Source organism: Entelurus aequoreus, linkage group LG05 (assembly GCF_033978785.1).
Source record: "Entelurus aequoreus isolate RoL-2023_Sb linkage group LG05, RoL_Eaeq_v1.1, whole genome shotgun sequence".
Lineage (NCBI taxonomy): Eukaryota > Metazoa > Chordata > Actinopteri > Syngnathiformes > Syngnathidae > Entelurus > Entelurus aequoreus.
The window spans coordinates 77606154-77629181 of NC_084735.1; the positions used below are offsets into that span (position 1 = coordinate 77606154).

The 23028-nt window shown below is 40.5% G+C and overlaps 1 protein-coding gene across 2 annotated transcripts; it reads left to right on the plus strand.

Moving 5' to 3' along the window:
• Positions 1-628: 628 nt before the first annotated feature.
• emsy (EMSY transcriptional repressor, BRCA2 interacting) lies at positions 629-22296 on the plus strand. 2 transcript variants are annotated; one of them, XM_062048966.1, is made up of 20 exons: positions 629-873; positions 1305-1413; positions 1500-1599; positions 1676-1750; positions 1828-2003; positions 6260-6415; positions 6508-6767; positions 6842-7058; positions 7147-7359; positions 7426-7575; positions 7652-7825; positions 12924-13060; positions 18107-18277; positions 18363-18567; positions 18655-18822; positions 18943-19101; positions 19178-19362; positions 19449-19910; positions 20012-20410; positions 21500-22296. In XM_062048966.1, the coding sequence occupies exons 2-20, from the start codon at positions 1308-1310 to the stop codon at positions 21680-21682; spliced, it is 3696 nt and encodes a 1231-aa protein (XP_061904950.1). In that variant the 5' UTR covers positions 629-873; positions 1305-1307; the 3' UTR covers positions 21683-22296. The 2 variants fall into 2 exon arrangements, with proteins under 2 accessions (XP_061904950.1, XP_061904949.1); XM_062048965.1 differs by having other exon boundaries at positions 20009-20410; positions 21500-22239.
• The last annotated feature ends 732 nt before the right edge of the window (positions 22297-23028 follow it).

Genomic DNA, 23028 nt, shown 5'->3' on the forward strand with positions numbered 1-23028 from the left:
ATACACATATATATATACACATATATATATATACACACATATATATATATACACACATATATATATATACACACATATATATATATATATATATATATATATATATATATATATATATATATATATATATATATATATATATATATATATATATATATATGTGTGTGTGTGTGTGTGTGTGTGTGTGTGTGTGTGTTTTATAATTTGTTACCTAAAATCGTCATTCTGCGTTTTCTTCTAATTATAATAATTCGACAAGTTACATGCAAAGGTCATAATCGCGAAAAAAGTCAAGTATCGGTATCGGCAAAAACGGACCTGTATTCACTCGGCGTCGATTGACCCAAACCTACCCCGTAGAATAAAATGTTGCGTTCAAATACCCCTCGTAATTCGGGATATTCCCAGAGACACCACAGTGCTCCACTGCACCATGGGAAACATCTTAAAATATCGAACGGTGACACAAACACTAAACAAAGTGTTGACTGTAATTAACAATTATGTCTGTTAATTACAATAATCAGCCAAGTGTGTTTGAATGGGACACGATTTGCTTTTTATCTGCAGTATTGTTCATTATCCACAGGTGGCGGCACTTACCAACATAGCCATAAAACGCACCACGGACCGACATTCCCGACGAAGAAGCCGCTCCATCCATTCAGGCTAAACTCAGCTAGCAGACAACGTAAACATTGGCACAACATTAGCAAGATCGGGACGTTAAGCCTGTTTTTTTAAACATTTTTTTCTCTATCCGTTAACAATATTATGTGGTAGCGTGGATACAATATGATACCCTGCCATGGACTTTTGGATTTGTGGCTTTTTAACGTTACCGAGGCCTTGAGTTGGCCCTGCTAACGGAAGGTAAGAAAATTGGCAGGCTAACGGGCTAAGCTAACGTCATTCTCTGCAGTCTTTTTTCCCCCCAAAGCTGGCTTTGCACATGTTGTTTCACTAACAATGTCTGTGCATGTAAAGCGATTCGGACGTTTTCGTTGCCCGTTTGTGGTTACAAATATCCAGAATGATAGAATGCATCAATCACATCCATCGTCAAGAGCTGTTCCCCCGTTGCATTGTCACAATCTACACCGCTTCTCGACTATGTTTGCATACTTTAACATGCATTTTAACATGTTTAGTGGTGTTAAAGATCGTTGCCATCGTAGTTTGCACCCATGTACGCAGTTCCTACATAAAGTGATGAACTGTTACGAGCCCCAATTAGTAGTAATAACAACAGAAGAGCTATATCTGCAAAATGTATACAGTATTGCATATTATTGTTGTTATAGCTCATGATTCAGCTGGAGAAACCGGTGCTGACTGGTACCATGCCGGTGGTATGGCCCACTATCCTCGACCTGGGCAGGGATGAGTGCAAAAGGATACTCCGGAAACTGGGTAAGGTTTAGTTAGCACCACTTCCTAAACCCTCTTCTACGTGCATCATTGCAGCGGATTTTGAACCATATTTTTCTGCTTTGCAGAGCTGGAAGCTTACGCCGGTGTCATCAGTGCCTTGCGAGCCCAAGGTGACCTGACGAAAGACAAGAAGGATCTGCTGGGAGAACTGACAAAGATCCTCGGGTAATTACTTCTAGCATGTGATGGGGGGGGAAAAAAACCGCTTTTGGATACGAACTTTGCGTTCTTTTCTTCGTAGCATCTCAACAGAGCGGCACCGCGCCGAAGTCCGCAGGGCTGTCAACGATGAGCGTCTCTGCACCATTGCTTACCAGTGAGTGTTTCACCGCCATCCGGCGTGACGAGCGATTTGCGGAAATACTAAAGGTTGCGACTCCCGATGTGTTCCAGCATGGCGGGTCCTAACAGCTCATCGGAGTGGTCCATCGAGGGACGCCGGCTCGTTCCGCTGATGCCGAGGCTGGTCCCTCAGACAGCTTTCACGGTGACCGCCAACGCAGTCGCCAGCGCCACAGCCAATCTGAACGCCTCGCTTCTTTTGCCAGCTGAAACGGGGAACAAAGAAGGTTAGTCAGAACCCCGCTTGTGCACGCTTCAAAAATATTAGCAATTTTTTTCAATGTCTAAAAAACATCTATTGTGGTATAACATTACATGCGTCTGCCTTTCTTCGATTTGCATCAGAAAGGGCATTTGGTGTACAAACTAAGCCGAAACATTTCATGCCATTGACTCGGTGTGCTGACTCATGACATGGAAAATACAAAAGTGTGGGGAAAGTAATTTTATCATTTAAATGTGAATGACAAAAATGAACTTATCAAATATTATTAATAGAGGTGGGAATCTTTAGCCACCTAACGATTCGATTACGATTCAGTTCGATTAAAAATCAATTATTGATGCAGTTTTACATTTATTTTTGTTTCGCTAAATAAGCGTTTACCACTTGCAACATAAAAAATAAAAACAATTTGTAATAAGAAACAGTTAAATTAATTCCCACATCTATTAAATTAATGAAAATGTGTGCAAAACTGGACCATAAGTGCCCTATAGTAAAAGAGCTGGTCGGATCTCTCGGTGAGGTGGTTCTTTGCAGTCAGCCAAATTTTAGAACAATCTGTGTTACTTTATTTAAAATAAATAAATATATTATTGACATTTACTAATCAATTCTATAATCTTCCATGTCTATAATCCTCCATGCGATGCATCTATAAATCGATTTCCCCTACCTCTAATTGATTTTCACTCTGCAAGTATTAAAAACTAAGGGTGTCCAGATCCGATATTGATACTGGTCCGATATCAGCAAACAAAGAAATATCCGATTATTTTGGCTTGCATGTTAAAATGTCAGATACAAGCAGTCCTGCAGCGTGTTTACTTGTGCAGCCAGTTGACATTGAATTGTCCTCCAATAAGCACATAAGTTTGGTATTTTCTTGTATTTGAGTCAAGTCATTTACAAAAGGTAAACACTGTAGGATACAAGGAGCTAGCAGCTACACAACAACTAAGAGCACGACAGCAAAGTAAACATACGTAACAAGTGTCTTTAATTGAACAAAAATGCATACATAATCTTCAGGGCAAAAGCTATTGGAAAGTATGCAGTACGAAACATGTCTGCATCCTTCATCTTACTTCATCATGAGCTTAATTTAATAAACTATTATGCCCACTAGGTGTCGCCAAAAACAATTACCAGTCCACTTTAACTTAAAGAGAAACTGCACTTTTTTGATCATTCACAATCGTTATCTGAGACAAAAACACATTTTTCTTTTTTTTTTTTAATGCATTCTAACTTAAATAAACACTAGCAACAGCTAACAATGGAGCCAATGGGAATCGCTCTATTGTTACCATAAAGCTCTCTAAAAAAACATCCAAAAACCTCCTCAATGTGTTATATACATGCTGTCAGTTAATATGCAGGCATACTAACATCTAATATTTACAAATGTTGCTAATTGGCTTGGCGTATTAATTTCAGAGACGTATCACGTTTGCTTTTCCGTTCAACATCAGCAACACTACTACTCATGGAAGACTTCATGAGAGCCAGCGGCGACTACTATGGGATAATGGTGATCCAGAAACCTATATTTTTGAGCCTGAATATACGGAGGAACAGCTACAGGTTTTAGAAGCTGTGTGCTACAAACATAACAAAACAATCACTTACTGTACAATTTCTACTCTCACTGGGAGGACGACTGATGGGATGTTCATATCTTCCCGTTTGGATTACGAATAAACTTAATCCACACAGAGGTAAAAAAAAATACCACATCCTTCTACTATCCAAGTGAGAGGCATGATTCTAGAATTAACTTTCACCAACTGAGAGGTGATGCAGTAGCCCACCGGTTCAATATGTCAATATAGCAGCATAAGGTAGTTACCAGCTAAAAATAGTTCAGTCTGCGTTCGCGATTTTAATAACAATATAGCTAGTACTTGGTTAATATTTAGTTCACGAGATGTAAATGGAATATTGTTGGCAGTTTTTGGATGTTTTTTTAGAGGGCTTTATGGAATCGTGTACTCAAATTAGCTGCATTGTTAGCCACCTAGTACGTGCCATATTAAATAGAATGCATATAAAATGAAAAAACATTTGTTCTTGTGTTACGTATGTATTGTGAAGGATAGGCAAAATAAAAACAAAAAAAAGTGCAGTTTCCCTGAAGACATCATGGTCGGTTCCATGCGGTTAATAATAAATAGGTTAGTGTTTTTCATATCCATCCTTATCCTGTTTGACTAATTTTACTTGATCAAACATTTTCTAACATTACACACTACAAAATGATCAAAGTATGTATGATTTTTAAAGCCATCGAAAGGCTCCAATGTGGGTGTCGTATTGGAAGTGAAAAAGTGGTATCAGGACACCCCGATTAAAAACAACCAATAAGACTAAAAACTGTAGCATACCTGTTCCTGCATAGTAGTTCTGATCTGCTGTTCATTCCTGTGCTTTTCTGCTCTGTGCTGTCTGGACACTGAATAGACAAGTTGGCAACTCGCACTTCAGAGCGTTGGTGTTCGATTCTATGTGACATCGCCGTCTTAGAAGTCTTTGAACTAAAATAAAACAAAAAAAATGTAAACATTGTATAATGCATCCGATAAATTAGTTTAAAAAGGGCTGCAACTAACAACTAATTTTATAATCGATTAATCTGTCGATTATTACTCCGATTAATAATCAGATAATAGAGAAACTACATTTCTATCCTTTCCAGTATTTTATTGAGAAAAAAAACAGCGTACTGGCAGCATACTTATTTTGATTATTGTTTCTCAGCTGTTTGTAAATGTTGCAGTTTATAAATAAAGGTTTATAAAAAGTTTTTAAAAAGTAGCCTCTGCGCATGCGCATAGCATAGATCCAACGAATCGATGACTAAATTAATCGTCAACTATTTTTATGTATTCGATTTAATCGATTAGTTGTTGCAGCCCTAGTTTAAATAGTGTCGCAAAATTGAATAACATCAGTAAGTATTTGATATTGCACGTTACATAAAGATTAATTTGTTTATGTACAGTGCATTCGGAAAGTATTCACAGCACTTCACTTTTTCCACATTTTATGTTCCAGCCTTATTCCAAAATTTAAAAATTAAAGTTTGTCCTCAAAATTCTACAGCCAATACCCCATAATTACAATGTGAAGGTTTTTTTTGGTTAATTTTGCAAATGTATTAAAACTAAAAATCTAAGAATTCACACGTACATAAGTATTCACAGCCTTTGCTGAGTACTTTGTTGATGCACCATTGGCATCAATTACAGCCTCAAGTCTTTTTGAATACAATACCACAAACTTGGCACAGGCAGTTTTGACCATTCCTCTTTGCAGCATCTCTCAAGCTCCATCAGGTTGGATGGGAAGCATTGGTTTTCATCCAGGATGTCTCTGTACATTGCTGCATTCATCTAAGTCCAGTCAGGGAGGTGACCAAGAACCCGATGGTCACTCTGTCAGAGCTACAGCATTCTCTTTGGAGAGAGGAGAACCTTCCAGAAGACGACCATCTCTTCAGCAAACCACCAATCAGGCCTGTATGTAAGAGTGACCAGACGGAAACCATTTCTTAGTAAAAGGTTTGCCGAAATTCACCTGAAAGACTCCCAGACCATGAGAAACTAAATGATCAAGTCTGATGAGACAAAGATTGAACTCTTTTGACCCTACAGTGAAGTATGGTGGTGGCAGCATCATGCTGTGGGGATGGTTTTTAGTCAGGATACAGGGAAATATGAATGCAGCAATGTACAGAGACATCCGGGATGAAAACCAACACTTCCCATCCAATCTGGCGGGGCTTAAGAGGTCCTGCAAAAAGAAATAGGCGAAACTGTGAAAAGATAGTTGTGCCAAGCTTGCGGCATCGTATTCAAAAAGACTTGAGGCTGTAATTGCTGCCAAAAGTGCATCAACAAAGTATTGAGCAAAGGCGGTAAATACTTATGTACATATGATTTCTTTTTTTAATTAAAAAACCTTTCATATTGTTATTATGGGTATTCTGTACAGAATTTTGAGGACAAAATGAATTAATATTAGAATGATTGTAACAATGTGGAAAAAGTGACGCGCTGTGAATACTTTACGGATGCACTGTACTTTTCTCAAATAAAAGTGGAATAAAAAAATGAGATCTATTTTTTAAAAAGTATGAATATTTTCAACATCGCTTTTTACATTAATAGATATGTGTCCAACTTTAATGCCCCAGAAAAATGTTGCATGTAAAGTGCAAATGACATGCCTTTGCTTTTCTTCCTTACAACCACACAGTGGTTGTGTGTTACTCCTACACGAGCACAACGTGCACCTCCACCAGCTCCACAGCGACCAGCGGCACCATGGGAATAGTGTCAAAATCCCCACGGCCGCCCAGCCCTTCATCCAGTGTGGTGGTGCTGCCCAGTGGCAGCACCGTCTACGTGAAAAGTGAGCGGAACCGCACTTTGCCAGGATACCCCTCCATAGCAGTTTGGTAGCTCCACTTGCAAACTGATTTTTTTTGTCCCTTTCTTCTCCAGGCGTGAGCTGCTCCGACGAAGACGAGAAGCCGCGCAAGCGAAGGCGCACCAACTCGTCAAGTTCGTCGCCGGTGATGCTGAAGGAGGTCTCCAAGATGTCGCCGCCCATCACCAAGAACCTGTTGACGCCGGTGAGCGCATCTCCAAAGATGAGCAACATCATGCAGAGCATCGCCAACTCGCTGCCGCCCCACCTGTCGCCCGTCAAGATTACCTTCACCAAGCCCACCATCCAAACCACCAGCAACACCACGCAGAAGGTAGCGTTGGGTGCCCTGTCCTTTACTCTTCATGATATCGAGCGATGGTCAAACTTTCTCTCCCTTTTGAGCAGGTGATCATTGTGACAACGTCCCCCAGCTCTAACTTTGTGCCCAACATCCTGTCCAAGTCGCACAACAACGCCGGCATGTCCAAGCTGGTCTCCACCGCCATTCTGACCACGCCCACACAGAAACAGACGGTGGTCTTCCCGACCAGCTCCACCCCTGTCGCGGTCACTACGGTGGTCTCCTCTACGCCCTCAGTGGTCATGTCGACCATCGCCTCATGTAAGTCATCTAGTTCGCCTTCTTTCTATAACATTTACGACCACTTGGGGGCGGCATAGCTTGTAATTTATTGTACTTTCTACCAAAGGTGCGGCCTCAGCAGGAGTGAAGGTTGCCTCAGCCAGACTCCCCTCCCCTAAAACGCTGGTGGGCTCTCCAACTCAGATCCTGACCCAGTTCTCCAAGCAGCAATCGCCCAAACAGCTGCAGACCTTGCCCATGGGCGCTTCTAGCGTGAGCCAGGCCCAGAGCAGCGCCACCGCCTCAGCGAAGCCAACCATTCAGATCAAGCAAGAGTCTGGTAGGTCCGACGAGACGCTGTCATTTTAATTGCTCATTCCAGTAGTAACACTTTCTGCGTGCACAGGAGTGAAGATCATCACTCAGCAGGTTCAGCCCAGCAAAATTCTGCCCAAGCCGTCGTCGGTGGCTCTGTCCGGCAGCAGCTCCTCACCCATCATGGTTGTCAGTAGCAATGGTGCCATCATGACCACCAAACTGGTCACTCAGCCCACAGGTTGGTCACTAAGCTAACCCTAAACTTTACAACTGGGAACAAAAGGAGAAACACTTGCGCTGTTTTTCATGCGCAGCTACCCAGACCACCTACACAAGGCCCAATGTGACCCCCAACATCGGTGCCAGAATCTCGACCTCAGCCGGTGGCGCCACCTACGTCAAGACCACAAGCGGGAGCATCATCACGGTGGTCCCCAAGTCTTTAGCCACGCTGGGGGGGAAGATCCTCAGCAGCAACCTCATGTCGGGTAGGCCAGCGACTTCGGAACAGCAAAGTAGGGCTGGGCGATATGGCTGAAAACTATCACAATAGAAGTGTTTTATATCGGTCAATATCCATAATTGTTGATATTTTTTTAACAGTGTCACTCCCACTGATCAGTGATCACTTTTTGCGTTGCTTGGTTACAAGACAGCGAGTGCCTTTGTTCATGCAACCAACCTTGCTTCGCAACCTGTGGTTTCCTCTGACAAAATGAAAATATATTAATATATATACAGTACAGGCCAAAAGTTTGGACACACCTTCTCATTCAATGCGTTTTCTTTATTTTCATGACTATTTACGTTGTAGATTTTCACTGAAGGCATCAAAACTATGAATAAACACATGTGGAGTTATGTACTTAACAAAAAAAGGTGAAATAACTGAAAACATGTTTTAGATTCTAGTTTCTTCAAAATAGCCACCCTTTGCTCGGATTACTTTTTCGCACACTCTTGGCATTCTCTCGATGAGCTTCAAGAGGTAGTCACCTGAAATGGTTTTCACTTCACAGGTGTGCTTGAAGCTCATTGAGAGAATGCCAAAAATGTGCAAAGCAGTAATCAGAGCAAAGGGTGGCTATTTTGAAGAAACTAGAATATAAAACATGTTTTCAGTTATTTCACCTTTTTTGTTAAGTACATAACTCCACATGTGTTCATTCATAGTTTTGATGCATTCAGTTACAATCTACAATGTAAATAGTCATGAAAATAAAGAAAGCGCAATTAAAACGCATTTTTTATTGACAGTTTTATCGCCAAGCCCTATGGACAAGAGCTTTCAGATCTGAGTCTTCAATAAAACAAAGTAGCTTCTTCCTATCTTGTTAAGAATTATGTTTGGCATATGAGAATTAGGGATGTATACAGAGTACCGGTATTTTTAGGTACCGGTTCCTAATTGGGTCAGTCCAAGCGGGCCGGGAAAATTCTGGACTAATGCTACTGCTATCGGTTAATTTTTTTTATCCATCTGATCGTCGGAATTATGACACGCGTGCGCTGTCAAATTCATTCAGGTTCCGCTGCAAAGCATTAAGGCACTCGGCGGAACAGCCAATCGGAGTCAACGTTTAACGCCTAAATTCCGGGTTCGTGGAAGTAAACGGAACCATAGATTTACATGTCTTTTGGAATAGCGGACGGAACCAATGTTTGCTAAAAACAGAATCTAAATGCGAAAAGTCGCGGAAATTGTCGTAATGTGACTGAAATGCTGTCATTGAGAACAAAAGGGCAACACTCACCTCCATGGAGTCGTGCCAGCCAGGGGCCCGCTCGCTATACACGGCAGCCCTGCAGGGTTCACCCTTCTGGGGCCTTTTTCTGTGCCTGCCTCAGGCACACATGACCATCTCAAACTACCAAACTAACTCTAAAATACAGAGCCGAACATTTCCCAAATGACTTCTATGTGTCAGGTAATATGTTTATTTTGCAAATATGACTACTTGTCACTATAAAGCTGTGTGAAAAACACTTGTTACTACTGCAGCCAGTTGTGGACGCAATCAAACATCTTCATTGGTAAGTTGATGATAACGTGACAGCTTCCAATACTGTAGTTGGACCATTGAGGCATTCTTCTTTTACTTGGAAACATGTAAACTCAAATGTATTGGTACATTGTTATTGTGCTTTTTGTTATTTATTCCTACTTTCTATTCACTTAGAATGTTAAAACATTGAACTAATCTCTACTTTGTTTGGTTTTTAGTACAGATGCAGGTTAAAAACAATGTAAAAACTGTGATATTAATGGATACCGGATGATTTATTTATTCATTAATTTTTTGCCATATTGCCCCGCCCTATATGATGTGATAATCAGCTCGGGATAATCACATATAAGGAAGCAACACCACACAAACGTTTGTAACACAATATGTCGTGCTAAAAAGAGCCTCAAGGTCCAGTGTCAAGCGATCCAGTAATCCACAGGCCAATATTAATCCGCCCAAAAAAGGGAAAATTGGAAGTAATATAGGATTATTCAACCGGCGGCCCGCCATAGCTTTTCATTTGGCCCGGTGAACATCGCCCAAATAGGCTTGATAAAACCATTAAAACTAGGGTTGATCATGTATGCAGTACTTCCGCCACCTTGCAGGGGGCAACAGCGAGGCATATGTGTCACAATTATGGGGTGAGTAGAAGAAGATGACTCATACAACTCTGGAAAAAAAAATCTAAATAAATTGCAAAACTCTGACTTTTAACATCGACTGGACAACAAAGTACCGGTATGAATGTTCCACCCCGAGCAAGTGCTCGGGTCATTGTTTTCTGGCATACCTTTTAAAGCGACGGACACATTGATCCAGACAGGCAGCAACAATGGTAGAAATGCCAGAGTGTAAGCTTCATCACGAAACTTTGTCAAACATTTGTAGATATTGTGCATAAAGATATTTAGTTTGTTTTGTATTGACATTGCTGACCTCGTGATGACTTTTGTATTCGGGGTTGTGATGTTTTTGTCTGCCCATCAAACCTAGTTTATTACATGTAGCTCTAAATTTGACCAGAAGAGGGCGACAACGCTACACCTTAGGTTTAACTGCGATAAGTGCAATGTTTGGTGTGGGGATGTTGTGTAATTTCTATATACTGTATGTAACATTTTTAGTTTATTGTGTGAATATGTTGACACTAAACCTATTTTATTTATTTAAAATACACAATGGACTTTGTTTATGTAAAATACATAATGGATGACATTATTTTTGTTTATATTTTCAGTCTTGCAAACCTAAATGAAGGAAGAAGTGTAAAGAAAAAAAACTAAGGAAGGAAAATAATTGAAAATAAGGAACATTAATCCTCAACAAAACCTGGAGCTTCTGTTTGTTAATGCTTTTAAAGGCCTACTGAAACCCACTACTACCGACCACGCAGTCTGATAGTTTATATATCAATGATGAAATCTTAACATTGCAACACATGCCAATACGGCCGGGTTAACTTATAAAGTGCAATTTTAAATTTTCCGCTAAACTTCCGGTTGGAAACGTCTATGTATGATGCGTATGCGCGTGACGTCACGATGGCAACGGAAGTATTCGTACCCAATGTGTCACCATACAAACTGCTCTGTTTTCATCGAACAATTCCACAGTATTCTGGACATCTGTGTTGGTGAATCTTTTGCAATTTGTTTAATGAACAATGGAGATTGCAAAGAAGAAAGTTGTAGGTGGGATCGGTGTATTAGCGGCTGGCTGTAGCAGCACAACAAGGAGTCTTTACTTGGATAGCAGACGCGCTAGCCGATGCTAGCCGCCAACCACATCTGTGATCGGGTGAAGTCCTTCGTCGCGCTGTCGATCGCTGGAACGCAGGTGAGCACGGGTGTTGATGAGCAGATGAGGGCTGGCTGGCGTAGGTGGAGCGCTAATGTTTTTATCATAGCTCTGTGAGGTCCGGTTGCTAAGTTGCTAAGTTAGCTTTATCGTCGTTAGCAACAGCATTGTTAAGCTTTGCCAGGCTTAGAATTATTAACCGTGTAGTTACATGTCCATGGTTTAATAGTATTGTTGATCTTCTGTCTATCCTTCCAGTCAGGGATTTATTTATTTTGTTTCTATCTGCATTTGAGCAGATGCTATCACGTCAGCTCAGTAGCTAAAGAGCTTCGCTGATGTATTGTCGTGGAGATAAAAGTCACTGTTAATGTCCATTTCGCGTTCTCGACTCTCATTTTCAAGAGGATATAGTATCCGAGGTGGTTTAAAATACAAATCTGTGATCCACAATAGAAAAAGGAGAGTGTGTGGAATCCAATGAGACCTTGTACCTAAGTTACGGTCAGAGCAAAAAAAGATACACCCTGCACTGCCTCTCTAGTTCTTCACTCTAACGTTCCTCATCCACAAATCTTTCATCCTCGCTCAAATTAATGGGGTAATCGTCGCTTTCTCGGTCCGAATCTCTCTCGCGCCATTGTATACAATGGGGAATTGTGAGGAATTCTTCCTCCTGTGACGTCACGCTACTTCCGGTATAGGCAAGGCTTTTTTTTACCAGCGACCAAAAGTTGCGAACTTTATCGTCGTTGTTCTGTACTAAATCCTTTCAGCAAAAATATGGCAATATCACGAAATGATCAAGTATGACACATAGAATGGATCTGCTATCCCCGTTTAAATAAAAAAAATTCATTTCAGTAGGCCTTTAACTAGCTGCACACGCTGAAAACGAGTAGTGAGGGCAGAACAATTTAATTTATTGACAATTTGTTTACTTTGCAGTTATGTAAACACAGTCTCAAAAAAATATAACCTGCTGAGGCAATTTCTGAAAAAACATTCACATTTTGATATCCGGCTCTTGAAACTGCGGCCCTCTTCATCGTTTAGTTAAATAGCCCTGAAGTAATGTAATAATTCATAAAGTTGTTCAAAGCAAGACAGCATCCGCTGACAGGTTTCTAGTCGCCGTCTAACGTCACTCCATTGCATCGCGTTTGCGTGGCATCAAAACACACCTTGCTAAACTGCACACCCACCTAATATGCTAATTGGTTGTATTGATTTATATGATATGATATAAAGTTCAATGTAAAAGGTCTATGCTCTGCCTATATAAATATTATTTCCAGCTGAGTGTAATTGTAATGGATCTGTGTGGTCTTTACAAGATGATGACAGAACTGCTTTGTACTGCAAACATAGTTGACTTGTTTAAGAATTAAAAAGCAGGTCTTGATAAGACTTCCCTGCTGTGAGATGTTACATGATGTTAATCTGTTGTGCCAAACAAATGCATTTTTAGAATCTTTTTAAAACAGCCAGCCTCTCCATTCACTTTTTGTCAGATGGGCGGGGATATTACGCAGCTGTATTGTGATATCATTACAAAGATGTACAATTTCTTTGAGTTTCTCCTGCACAAATGCAATCTCTTGCCAGTAAACTAGTTGGGCCTGAACAAATTGATGCCACGTAAGCATGCATTGCTTCAGCATGAAGCAGCATCATCACATTCCACATTCTTTCACGCCGAGATCCCACAGACCTGCTGCATCAGAGTAGTTCCCTCATTCATTCAGATGTTTGATGATGTTTTCCTCCTGACCAGGCACCACAACAAAGATCACCACCATCCCCATGACGTCCAAACCGAACGTCATTGTGGTTCAGAAAACCACAGGCAAGGGAGCGACCATCCAGGGGCTGCCCGGCAAGAACGTGGTCACCACGCTGTTGAACGCTGCGGTTAGTCTCATTAGTGTCGATTAGGAATGGGCGACACGGCCTGAAATCTATATCGCGATATATATTGGAGCCTTTTGCAATAACGATTTACACATTTTTTTAGTATGAAAGATAAATGAACCATTTTAAAAGGGGTTACAAAGCCTCCTAATTTAGCTGCTGATGTATGCAGTAACATTGTGTCATTTACAGTTGTATTATTTTGTCAAAACTAATATTAATTTACATGCTAATATATAGTTAATTTCTGTTGTAACATGTTCTTTCTACATTTCTGTTAAAATGTAAAAAGCACTTATTTTTCTGGTGTTTACTACACATTTGTAACAAAGTAGTTACAGGGGCAGAATTGGCCATACCAATATTCATATTTAATATATTCAGGATCATTTAATGATTACATTTTTGATCACAACTGTATTCTGACAATATCAATGAGTATTTGAATTACTTCCTTGTTCCCTTTTATGACATACACAACGTATAATGAAGTCAATAGTACAAAAGAACCTGAAACGATTGTGTGACAATAACAAAATATTGATCCAAGTACAGTGGAACCTCGATTTACAAAACGCAATTGGTTCTTGAACAGGGTTTGTAAATTGTAAAGTTCGTATAGTAAAGCAAATGTCTCCATAAGAAACATTGTTAATATGAATAATAGGTTCCAGCCTCGACTAAAGTCCATATTTTAGTGAAATGAATGGAACGTTTGTACACGTAGACACGGTTTTGCACACATAAGCATATTTGGCTCTGTCTTATAACTCGTAAATCGAAACGTTCGCAAAAAAATAAATACATATGGGTTGGTAAATCGACGTTTCACTGTATTGACAATATACTGAAACTATTTGGTATCGTTACTGTTGATATTTGTATCGATCCGCCCACCCTTATTTGCGTTCAAGAGCTCTAGCTTAGCAGTAAGCTATGCTTTTTTGTATCCTCCTACAGAGTGCAGTGTAGCATGTTTAGCTATTCCTTGTCCTCTAGTACTCCAGTGATAATGCTACTTGTAAGAAACAGTTTGCTGGAGGCTAGGATTAGTGATTCAGAAGCTATACCGTGGAGGGACATCAGTCGCTAGTAAGGACGCTACGTTGCGTTGATGCCTTCCGTTCGCTTGTCGCTGTCAAATTTGCAAGACGCAGCTAGAATGTGTCGGCATCATCATGCCTTATCGCGATATAACGATAGTATTTAAAAATCTATTGTCGTCCAGCATTTTAACACCGAACACGCACGCAAGCGTCTCTCTCTCTTCAGCCCCTCAACCTGCACCTCTCGACGCCGCCCACCACACCCGCTCATCTCGCAAACACGCATTGCATGATATGCTCAAAAATCATGGAGCCGCAACAATGCATTAAGACTGACTGTTGCAATCCATCGGACATTTTCTAGCATCCAACATCAAACAACTCGTCCCTCAACCACGAGTCCACGACCATCATCGCTCGCCTGCGACGAGAACGAACAAGCCAAATACTAGAGTCCATGAACATTGCTCAGAAGTACGGATTTTGTGTTGATTTATTGTGAAAACAAAACTAAACATTTACTTATGCAAAGGCAGTAATATATGATAAAACAAGGCGGCAGCTTAAGGACTTCCACGTTTATCCCCTCTTTATCACACAGGAAAAATCCGCCAGGTGAACAGTTGATTTTACCACTTCCCAGTGTTGGGTTAATTACTGAAAACCAGTAACTAGTTACAGTTACTAGTTACTTTATCCCAAAAGTAACTCAGTTACTAACACCAAAAAGTAATGCGTTACTGTGAAAAGTAACTATTTAGTTACTTCTTTTTTTTAAAGCTCCCATTAATGCCCTTTTAGCCTTCATTTCAGTACTGTTATTGCACTGGAGAATAATACAATGTGTTGATCAACTTGACATGCATTTGCATCACTGAACTCTGCTAAGCAATGTGCTCTACATATAACACACAAAGACAAAGATATGTTTCAAAGGGCCAACTTATTTCAGGCCAGAACAAATTGACAAAACTATTTTAAATAGCTGCAACATAACATGCATAAGTAATAAACAGCATAATAACAACATAGCTGTAAACCAAATAAGTACTTTAACTTTATTTTTACATACCAAAGCCTAACCAGGCGTTTTTTCTCTCAAGGAATTCTGAAATAAAATCATGTCTGAAGCCCAGAACACTCTACACATTTCCCCAGTTTTAGTTTAGAGATAAGGAAATATTGGCCCGGCCCACTACGATCCCTCTTTATGTTTGTGAACTTTATATTCTATACATTTAGAGTGATGTGATAATCAAACACTCTAGAAGTCTAGAAAGAAAGAGTATATAAGAGAATTGACAGAGTGTGTGTACTATAATTCATAATAACATTGTTTTTGATTCAATATTATGTTTTGAGCAATGACAGTTTGAAAGGGAAAAAAAAACAGCTTTGTTTTATTAGTCAACATTGCAACTTTTTCTAAATTACATTTCACCTTTAAGCTTTTTTATTTCACTTTTGTTATGTTTTTGTTTATTTTAATAGTATTTTTAGAATGTGCCGTGGGCCTTTAAAACATTAGCTATAGATAATAAAAAATTAAATCTGATAAATCTATCGATAAAAAGCTGAGCCTGGCGACGCATGCGCGTTAACAACTCTCTCGCTCTCTCTGTCTCCGCCCCTCCCTCACGAATGCTGCTGCGCGCCCCCCCTGCCCCTCCCTCCCCTTCCCACACCCAGACACACACACAGCGCGCCTCCTCCGTGTGACACAAGAGATTCAGAAGAACGACACCGCAGCGCTGCCACAAAACACACTCAGATCTTGTTTCTAGCCGATACTACACAAAAAGTAACGTAAAATAACGCAGTAACGCATCATGTAGTAACGGTAACTGAGTTACTGAATATAAAAAATAACGCGTTAGATTACTAGTTACCGCCGAAACTAACGCCGTTACAGTAACGCGTTACAAAGTAACGCGTTAGTCCCAGCACTGCCACTTCCTGCACTGACGTAAGAAAACCATGTGACACGCGACCCATATGTGACCACAGGTTGAATAAATATACTACAGTAATAAAAGTATAGTGTCCATAAACAATTAGCTTCTACGGCAGGCGTACCCAAATTGTGAAACAGGGGCCACCTGTGGCCCGTGACTCGTTTGTCATTAGCTCTAGGTACCTTTTACAAAAAACAACACCACCTGCAAAAATTGGGAAAACAGCAAGAAACAATGAGGAAAAAGACAAAAATGTTGAAATCAGCCAATAATGACACAAAGCTTTGTCTTTAAAAAAAACAAATATTATAATATATATATATATATATATATATATATATATATATATATATATATATATATATATATATATATATATATATATATATATATATATATATATATATATATATACATACATATACAGTGTTGGGTTAGTTACTGAAAACCAGTAATGAGTTATAGTTACTAGTTACTTCATTTCAAAAGTAACTCAGTTACTAACTCAGTTACTTACACCAAAAAGTAATGCGTTACTTTGAAAAGTAACTATTTAGTTACTTCTTTTTTTCTTTTCTTTTTTAAAAGCTCCCATTAATGCCCTTTAGCCTTCATTTCAGTACTGTTATTGCACTGGAGAATAATACAATGTGTTGATCAACTTGACATGCATTTGCATCACTGAACTCTGCTAAGCAATGTGGTCTACATACAACACACAAAGACAAAGATATGTTTCAAAGGCCAATTTGTTTCTGGCCAGAACAAATTGACAAAACTATTTTAAATAGCTGCAACATAATGGCACTTTAACTTGAACTTGAAGTAGATAGGATCTTTGATCCAAGACACAACTTACATTTAACTAAAATGTTATTTTCTTTGTGCTCGACAAAAGAAAAGTATTGACAATTTCTTCTTGTTAAAAAAATCGACTCTTGGCTTCGCCTTGATGTCTTGTTAGTTGTTATGATAGTAGCGTTTATGTGTGTGCGTGTGTGTGTGTGTGGCCCTTTAAGATATGACAGCATGTGGGTGAGGGATGTCAGTGAGTGAGTGGGCGAGAGAAGTGAGCGACCGGCAACAGTGAGTGCTTGCAGGTGCTCTCTCTAGCTTGCTGGATGGCTGCGTCCAATAAAGTCACAAAGTTGCAACAAACCGTCGGCCTCGTCATTCACCCTCAGCTGTAAAGACCACTTCCGGGTAAAGTGAAGGTTGTTAGCCCCGAAGGAACGTCTCCCCTGCGCTCCTCAACTACGGTATGGGAGTCCCCCCCCACCCCCACCCACACAAAGCACGTACGCCTCTTATTTTCCACCGCAGCGCTGCCACAAAACACACTCAGATCTTCAGTTTCTAGCCGATACTACATAAAAAATAACGCAGTAACGCATCATGTAGTAACGGTAACTGAGTTACTGAATATAGAAAATAACGCGTTAGATTACTAGTTACCGCCGAAACTAACGGCGTTACAGTAACGCGTTAGTCCCAACACTGTATATATGTGTATATATATATATATATATATATATATATATAATATACATAAATACACACATACATAACACAATTTATACACACATATATATATTTGTGTGTATTTATATGTATTTACATACAAAGCTTTGTCTTAATAAAATAAATATATAAAAATGTGTAAATCGTTATTGCAAAAGGCTCCAATATAAACGCAATATATATTTATTTTTTATTCATTTATTTATATATATATATATATATATATATATATATATATATATATATATATATATATATATATATATATATATATATATATATATATATATATACCGGTGTGTATATATATATATATATATATATATATATATATATATATATATATATATATATATATATATATATATATATATATATATATATAATACACAAACATAAAACATAGTTGACGCAGGGGTAGATCTTGCTTTGTTTTTTGGCTGACACCAGGGATCTTGGGCTCGAAAAGGTTGGTGACCACTGTCTTACACAATGCTTAAGTCTCTCACCGAATGTGTTGGCAGGGCGAGAAGAGCCTGCAGGCTGTTCAGGGGAGCAAACCGGCCATCATCACCACTTCCAGGCCCATCACCAAGATGATCGTCACTCAGCCCAAAAGCATGAGCGCAGGCTCGTCCACCGCCACAAAGATCATCCCCACCAAGATCGTCTATGGCCAGCAAGGCAAGACCCAGGTAAGAGACTATGATTTGAAATTAAGCACAAAATAAGAATAATAGTCAGGTTGATTTTATATTATGTGACTCGTGTTGCTATCAGGTGCTCATCAAGCCCAAGCCAGTCTTCCAGGCTGCTGTGGTGAGCGAACAGACACGGCAGCTCGTCACAGAGACACTGCAGCAGGTGACGCGCGCGGTTGACGTGAGTCAGGTTTTGAGTCAGGACACGTCCGTCAAAGACGACAGCGGCGGCTTCACGGAAAGCAGCAGCGGCAGCTCGGTCGGCGAGACGTCCCACAGCGGCGGTAAGAGGACATTTCTGGAGGTCTGTTGTGTGTGGGAAGGGAAAACTTGATTTTCGTTCTGTCTTCTCCTTTTCATTGTTCCAAAAGATTCGCAGCCTGTGCTCCACTTGGTGTCCTCCAGAGAGCACAATTGGACTGAACAGGAAGTGGCGGTGGAGTCCACCCCGACTATCATCTACCAGGAGTTGTCTGCCGGCGAATCCCAGTCCGCCACGTCCACCATTAAAGCGCTATTGGAGCTGCAGCAGACCTCAGGTGGGGCTTGGTCATACAACAGTTCACTTCAGTCATCAGTGAAGGATGTCCTGTGGGGTACCTGGTGGTTGTGTACAGCCAATCATTCTAAGTGGAACATTGTTGCTGACGTATCCACAGTGAAGGAGAAGGGCCAAGAGTCCAAACCCCGGCAGCACACCATCGACTTGAGCCAGATGGCCGTGCCCATCCAGCTGGCCCAGGAGAAGAAGGCTATTCCGGAATCCTCCAAGCCGACCAGCTCGGAGGCCGAAGCCAGCGCTGATGTCGCCGCAGCAGGTGCCCGCCTCGTGTCTCGGCATCGTTCTCGCATATATTGACGGGTTGGACGATTGACGATTGATTGCTCGACCAGGTAAAGTCTGCCGGGTGGGCGTGACCTCGGAGGACAAAGTGGTCATGTCTTCAGCCCAGCAGCAGCAACAGCCGCCGCCGCTGCCGCCACCGCAGCAGGGAAAGCCTTACAAAAGCCAGATCACCTTGGTAACCAAACCAGCTGCCGCCCCTCTTGCAGCTACAGTTACGCACATTAGCCTCAGGGTGAGGAGAAGCAGTGACATTCTCTCTAAAGTACACGTTGTCATGTTCAATCAGTGCCATTGTCTTTTTTTCTTCTTTTATTTTAGCCATCTGATGGTAAAACAGACTCTGTGTTGGAGGTGAGTGAGCTGGAAGGTGACACTTTGGACCCTCAGACGGGCTTGTTTTACCGCTCCAGCAGCCAGCCAGCCATGGACGCTACAAAGCACCCCGCTGCCGCTGCTCAGTCATCAGTCGCGAGCAGGCTGGACCCCGAGCAGCCGTCAGCCCCGCCACAACTGCAGAGCAAACCTCAGCTCAGCCAGCCTTCCTCGTCCTCCCCCGCAGCCTTTCTCGCCACGCCCAATTTAACGAAGAAACTCCCCAAACTCAGAGAGCAGAGTCAGCCCAAACCTCAGGGGTCCATCACGCCGCCGGTGACGCCGCAGCTGCCCAAGCTCCAGCAAGCGCCCACGTCCCACCACAGGCCTCTGCACACGTCCATGTCCCACCCGCCTCCGCTGCAGGCGCACCACCCTGTCAGTGCAGATAAGACCGCCTCCAGCCAGGTGAGACGGAACTCAATTTTGACATACCTGTGCGCTATTCCAACGTTTTAAGGTGGGGAAAATTCACCTAATTCAAAACTCACTGTCTTTCACCACAGCAGCCAATCATCACCCAGAGCGCCACCGTCACTAAGATCACCTTCGGCAGCTCCCATCACACATCACCCGTCTTCAGCGGCGAGGCAGCCGCCAAGCTCATCCCGGAGTCCAGCTCGGGGCCGTCGTTGGACAAGCCCTCTGTGTCGGACATCCTGAAGATCTCCATGATGGAGGCCGAGATCGACCCCAGCATCGAGCCCATGGTGGTGGACTCCTCCAGCGACTGCGCCCCCCTGGGGAAAACACTGGAGGTCCAGGCCGTCTCCGGTACGCTGGATTCGGGTCAGTTCATAACCAGCTCGGCGGCGGCGACGACGACCGCGGCGCATCATCACGCCCACTCCAAGGCGCAGCAGTTCAGCCGCGTGCAGCCCAGTAAAAGCGACATGGAGGTTATTGAGGTACGGCTTTTACCAAACTCGAATGTGGAAAAATTCAAAAAATGTTTTTTTGTTTGTTTTGTTTTTTAGCTTTACCTTTTTCTATAAAAGAAAACAAACATTTTCAAAACATGCAGCGGAAAAAGGAAAACGGCACAAAAGCACAGTGCGCTAAAAAATCAATTCACATCTGAATTGTGATTCTTATTCATCCCGATTCTAAATCAATTAATAATTTTCAAAAATCGATTTAAAATAAAGAATTGTTTTACAAGACTATTTTTTTTCTTTTAAGTTTTAAGCCCTCTCCTTGCAAACGGAAGGAGCTTTTCTAACCTTTAAACCTGTTTTGAAAAAGTTTCACTATATTTATTATACCAAGTAATTGATTGCGAGAATTTAATTGAGAATCGGTTCTGTATCTAATTGTTACCCCAAGAATTGGAACCCGATCAAATAGTTAGTTGCCCATATATGAACACCCTTAATGGATATACCCCAAAATGTCTAGACTTTTGATTTGCAAATGACAAAAAAAGTGTTTTAAGAGTAATTAGTTTTTTGACAGAATTTGGAGACACATGCTTTTTTTGTATTCAAATCCAGAAAATGTCACCAACAACAAAAAACACTTCTTTTTTTTTTCTTTCAATTAAATAGATATGAAAATGTATTTGTTTTTTTCTCCTTGTTATCCAAAATGCTAAAATTATGTTTTTGTAAACAATTGAACTTTTGGACATACATATTTTTTAAACAATTTATATTATAAACAACCAAAATTGCTAGGGTTTTTTTTTTTTAGATAAAAAGCTAAAAGAAAATCTCTTAAATGTATTTACAGAAAATGAAAAAATTTTAGGACCTTTCTGTCAAGAGTTTGATAAAACTGTAATGCACCAACTTCCCCACTAGGAAGCGCAGCTGCACTATCATCGAGCGTTTTTCATTGGAACGCATGGTTAAGTCAAAACTGCGCCTGTATGTATTTTTACAGAATGCAAGGAGGCTTAATTTTCAGTTTTGATTCAGAGTATAAAAAGTGGACCTTAAATGGAACTACTACTTTGTGTTCTAAAAGTGTGTGCATGATGTTTACTTTGCGTGCAGGTGATCCCTCAGTACTCCATCCTGCCGGACTCGAGCCAGTCCAACGTGGTGGTGGAGCCCAGCGGCTTCCTGGAGATTACCAACTACACCAGCCAGCAGCTGGAGGAGGACAGCCCCATGGAACAGGAAGTGGACAGCAGCAACGACGAGGCGGTCGCCGCCAGCCCCCCCGACCAGCCCTAGTCTCGTAGACACTCGAAAGACATTCTGTTGACGTGTAAGATATTAGACAATGACTCCAAGCGGAGCCTCGTGCCACATTCAACAACATCCTATTTGAGAGGACTGCACTTTCTGTGGCCATTTCACCTTCAAAGTTCCTCACTAAAGACTTGAACTTTTTTACCAAGTGACTTGTTGAACTTTTTAGACGGCGCCGCAGCTTTATAATTATCCTATGAATCCACTTTTCATAGAACCTGCAGGACATTGCGTTTCTACGGGGAGCATTTAGCTTAACATAGTCCCGGAAGACACATACGGTTCATCTTAACGTGCATTCTAAATTATGTGATGTTTCACAGGAAGGACTCAATGTATGTTTTGTTTTTTGTAATATATATATCATGGAGATCATCTTAAAAATACTGCATAGTGTTTGAACTATGCCTTTCCTTTTATACCTTTTCAAAGTACACAACTTGAGAGGATTCATTTAATCTCCAAAATAAATCATCCTGAGTAGAAAACGTTCACGTCCCTAATTTTTTGTTGTTTTCCTGATTAAAAAGGAGGGAAAACGTACTGTATATGGTTTTTTTTCTTCTTTTTTTTTTTTACGTGAAGAAAGAATTTGAATTTTCAGTCGAAAAAAAGAGAAATTTGGTTAAAAAAAATTCCACCCACTTAATTTCTGAAATCTATTTATTTTTGTTTGCATAGAAACAATTTTTGGTTAGTTTTATTTTACAAAAAAAAACAATTTTTTTTTTTTACATAAAACCACATAATTTTACTTTTTTCATGACAAAATAAAACTTTGAATATGTTTCCAGAAAACAAACCCACTTTTTTACATTTTAATAAAATACAATCGCAATAATTTTTTCCCTTTTAAATGTATTTTCTGTAAAAAAAAAAAAAAATCACATGGTTTTCCCCATAAAAAAAACCATAATTTATTTAAGATATACAATTTGCAACATATGTACCAGTATACAGTGACTCCAAAAAGTATTGACAGCGCTTCACTTTTTCACATTTTATCTTGTTACAAAATGGAATAAATTCTTTTTTGTCCTCAAAACTCTACACACAATACCCCATTATGACAATGTGAAAATGTTTTTTAATTTTTTTGCAAATTTATTGAAAATAAATACATTACATGTACATAAGTATTCATAGGCTTTGCTCAATACTTTGTTGATGCACCTTTGGCAGCAATTACAGCCTCAAGTCTTTTTGAATACAATGTCATAAACTTGGCAGTTGGCACACCTATCTTTGGAGAGTTTCGCTCATCCCAGGGATTCCCCAAGGTACCTGTGGCGGTGGGGGCGTAGTCACCATGACATCATCGCATAAAT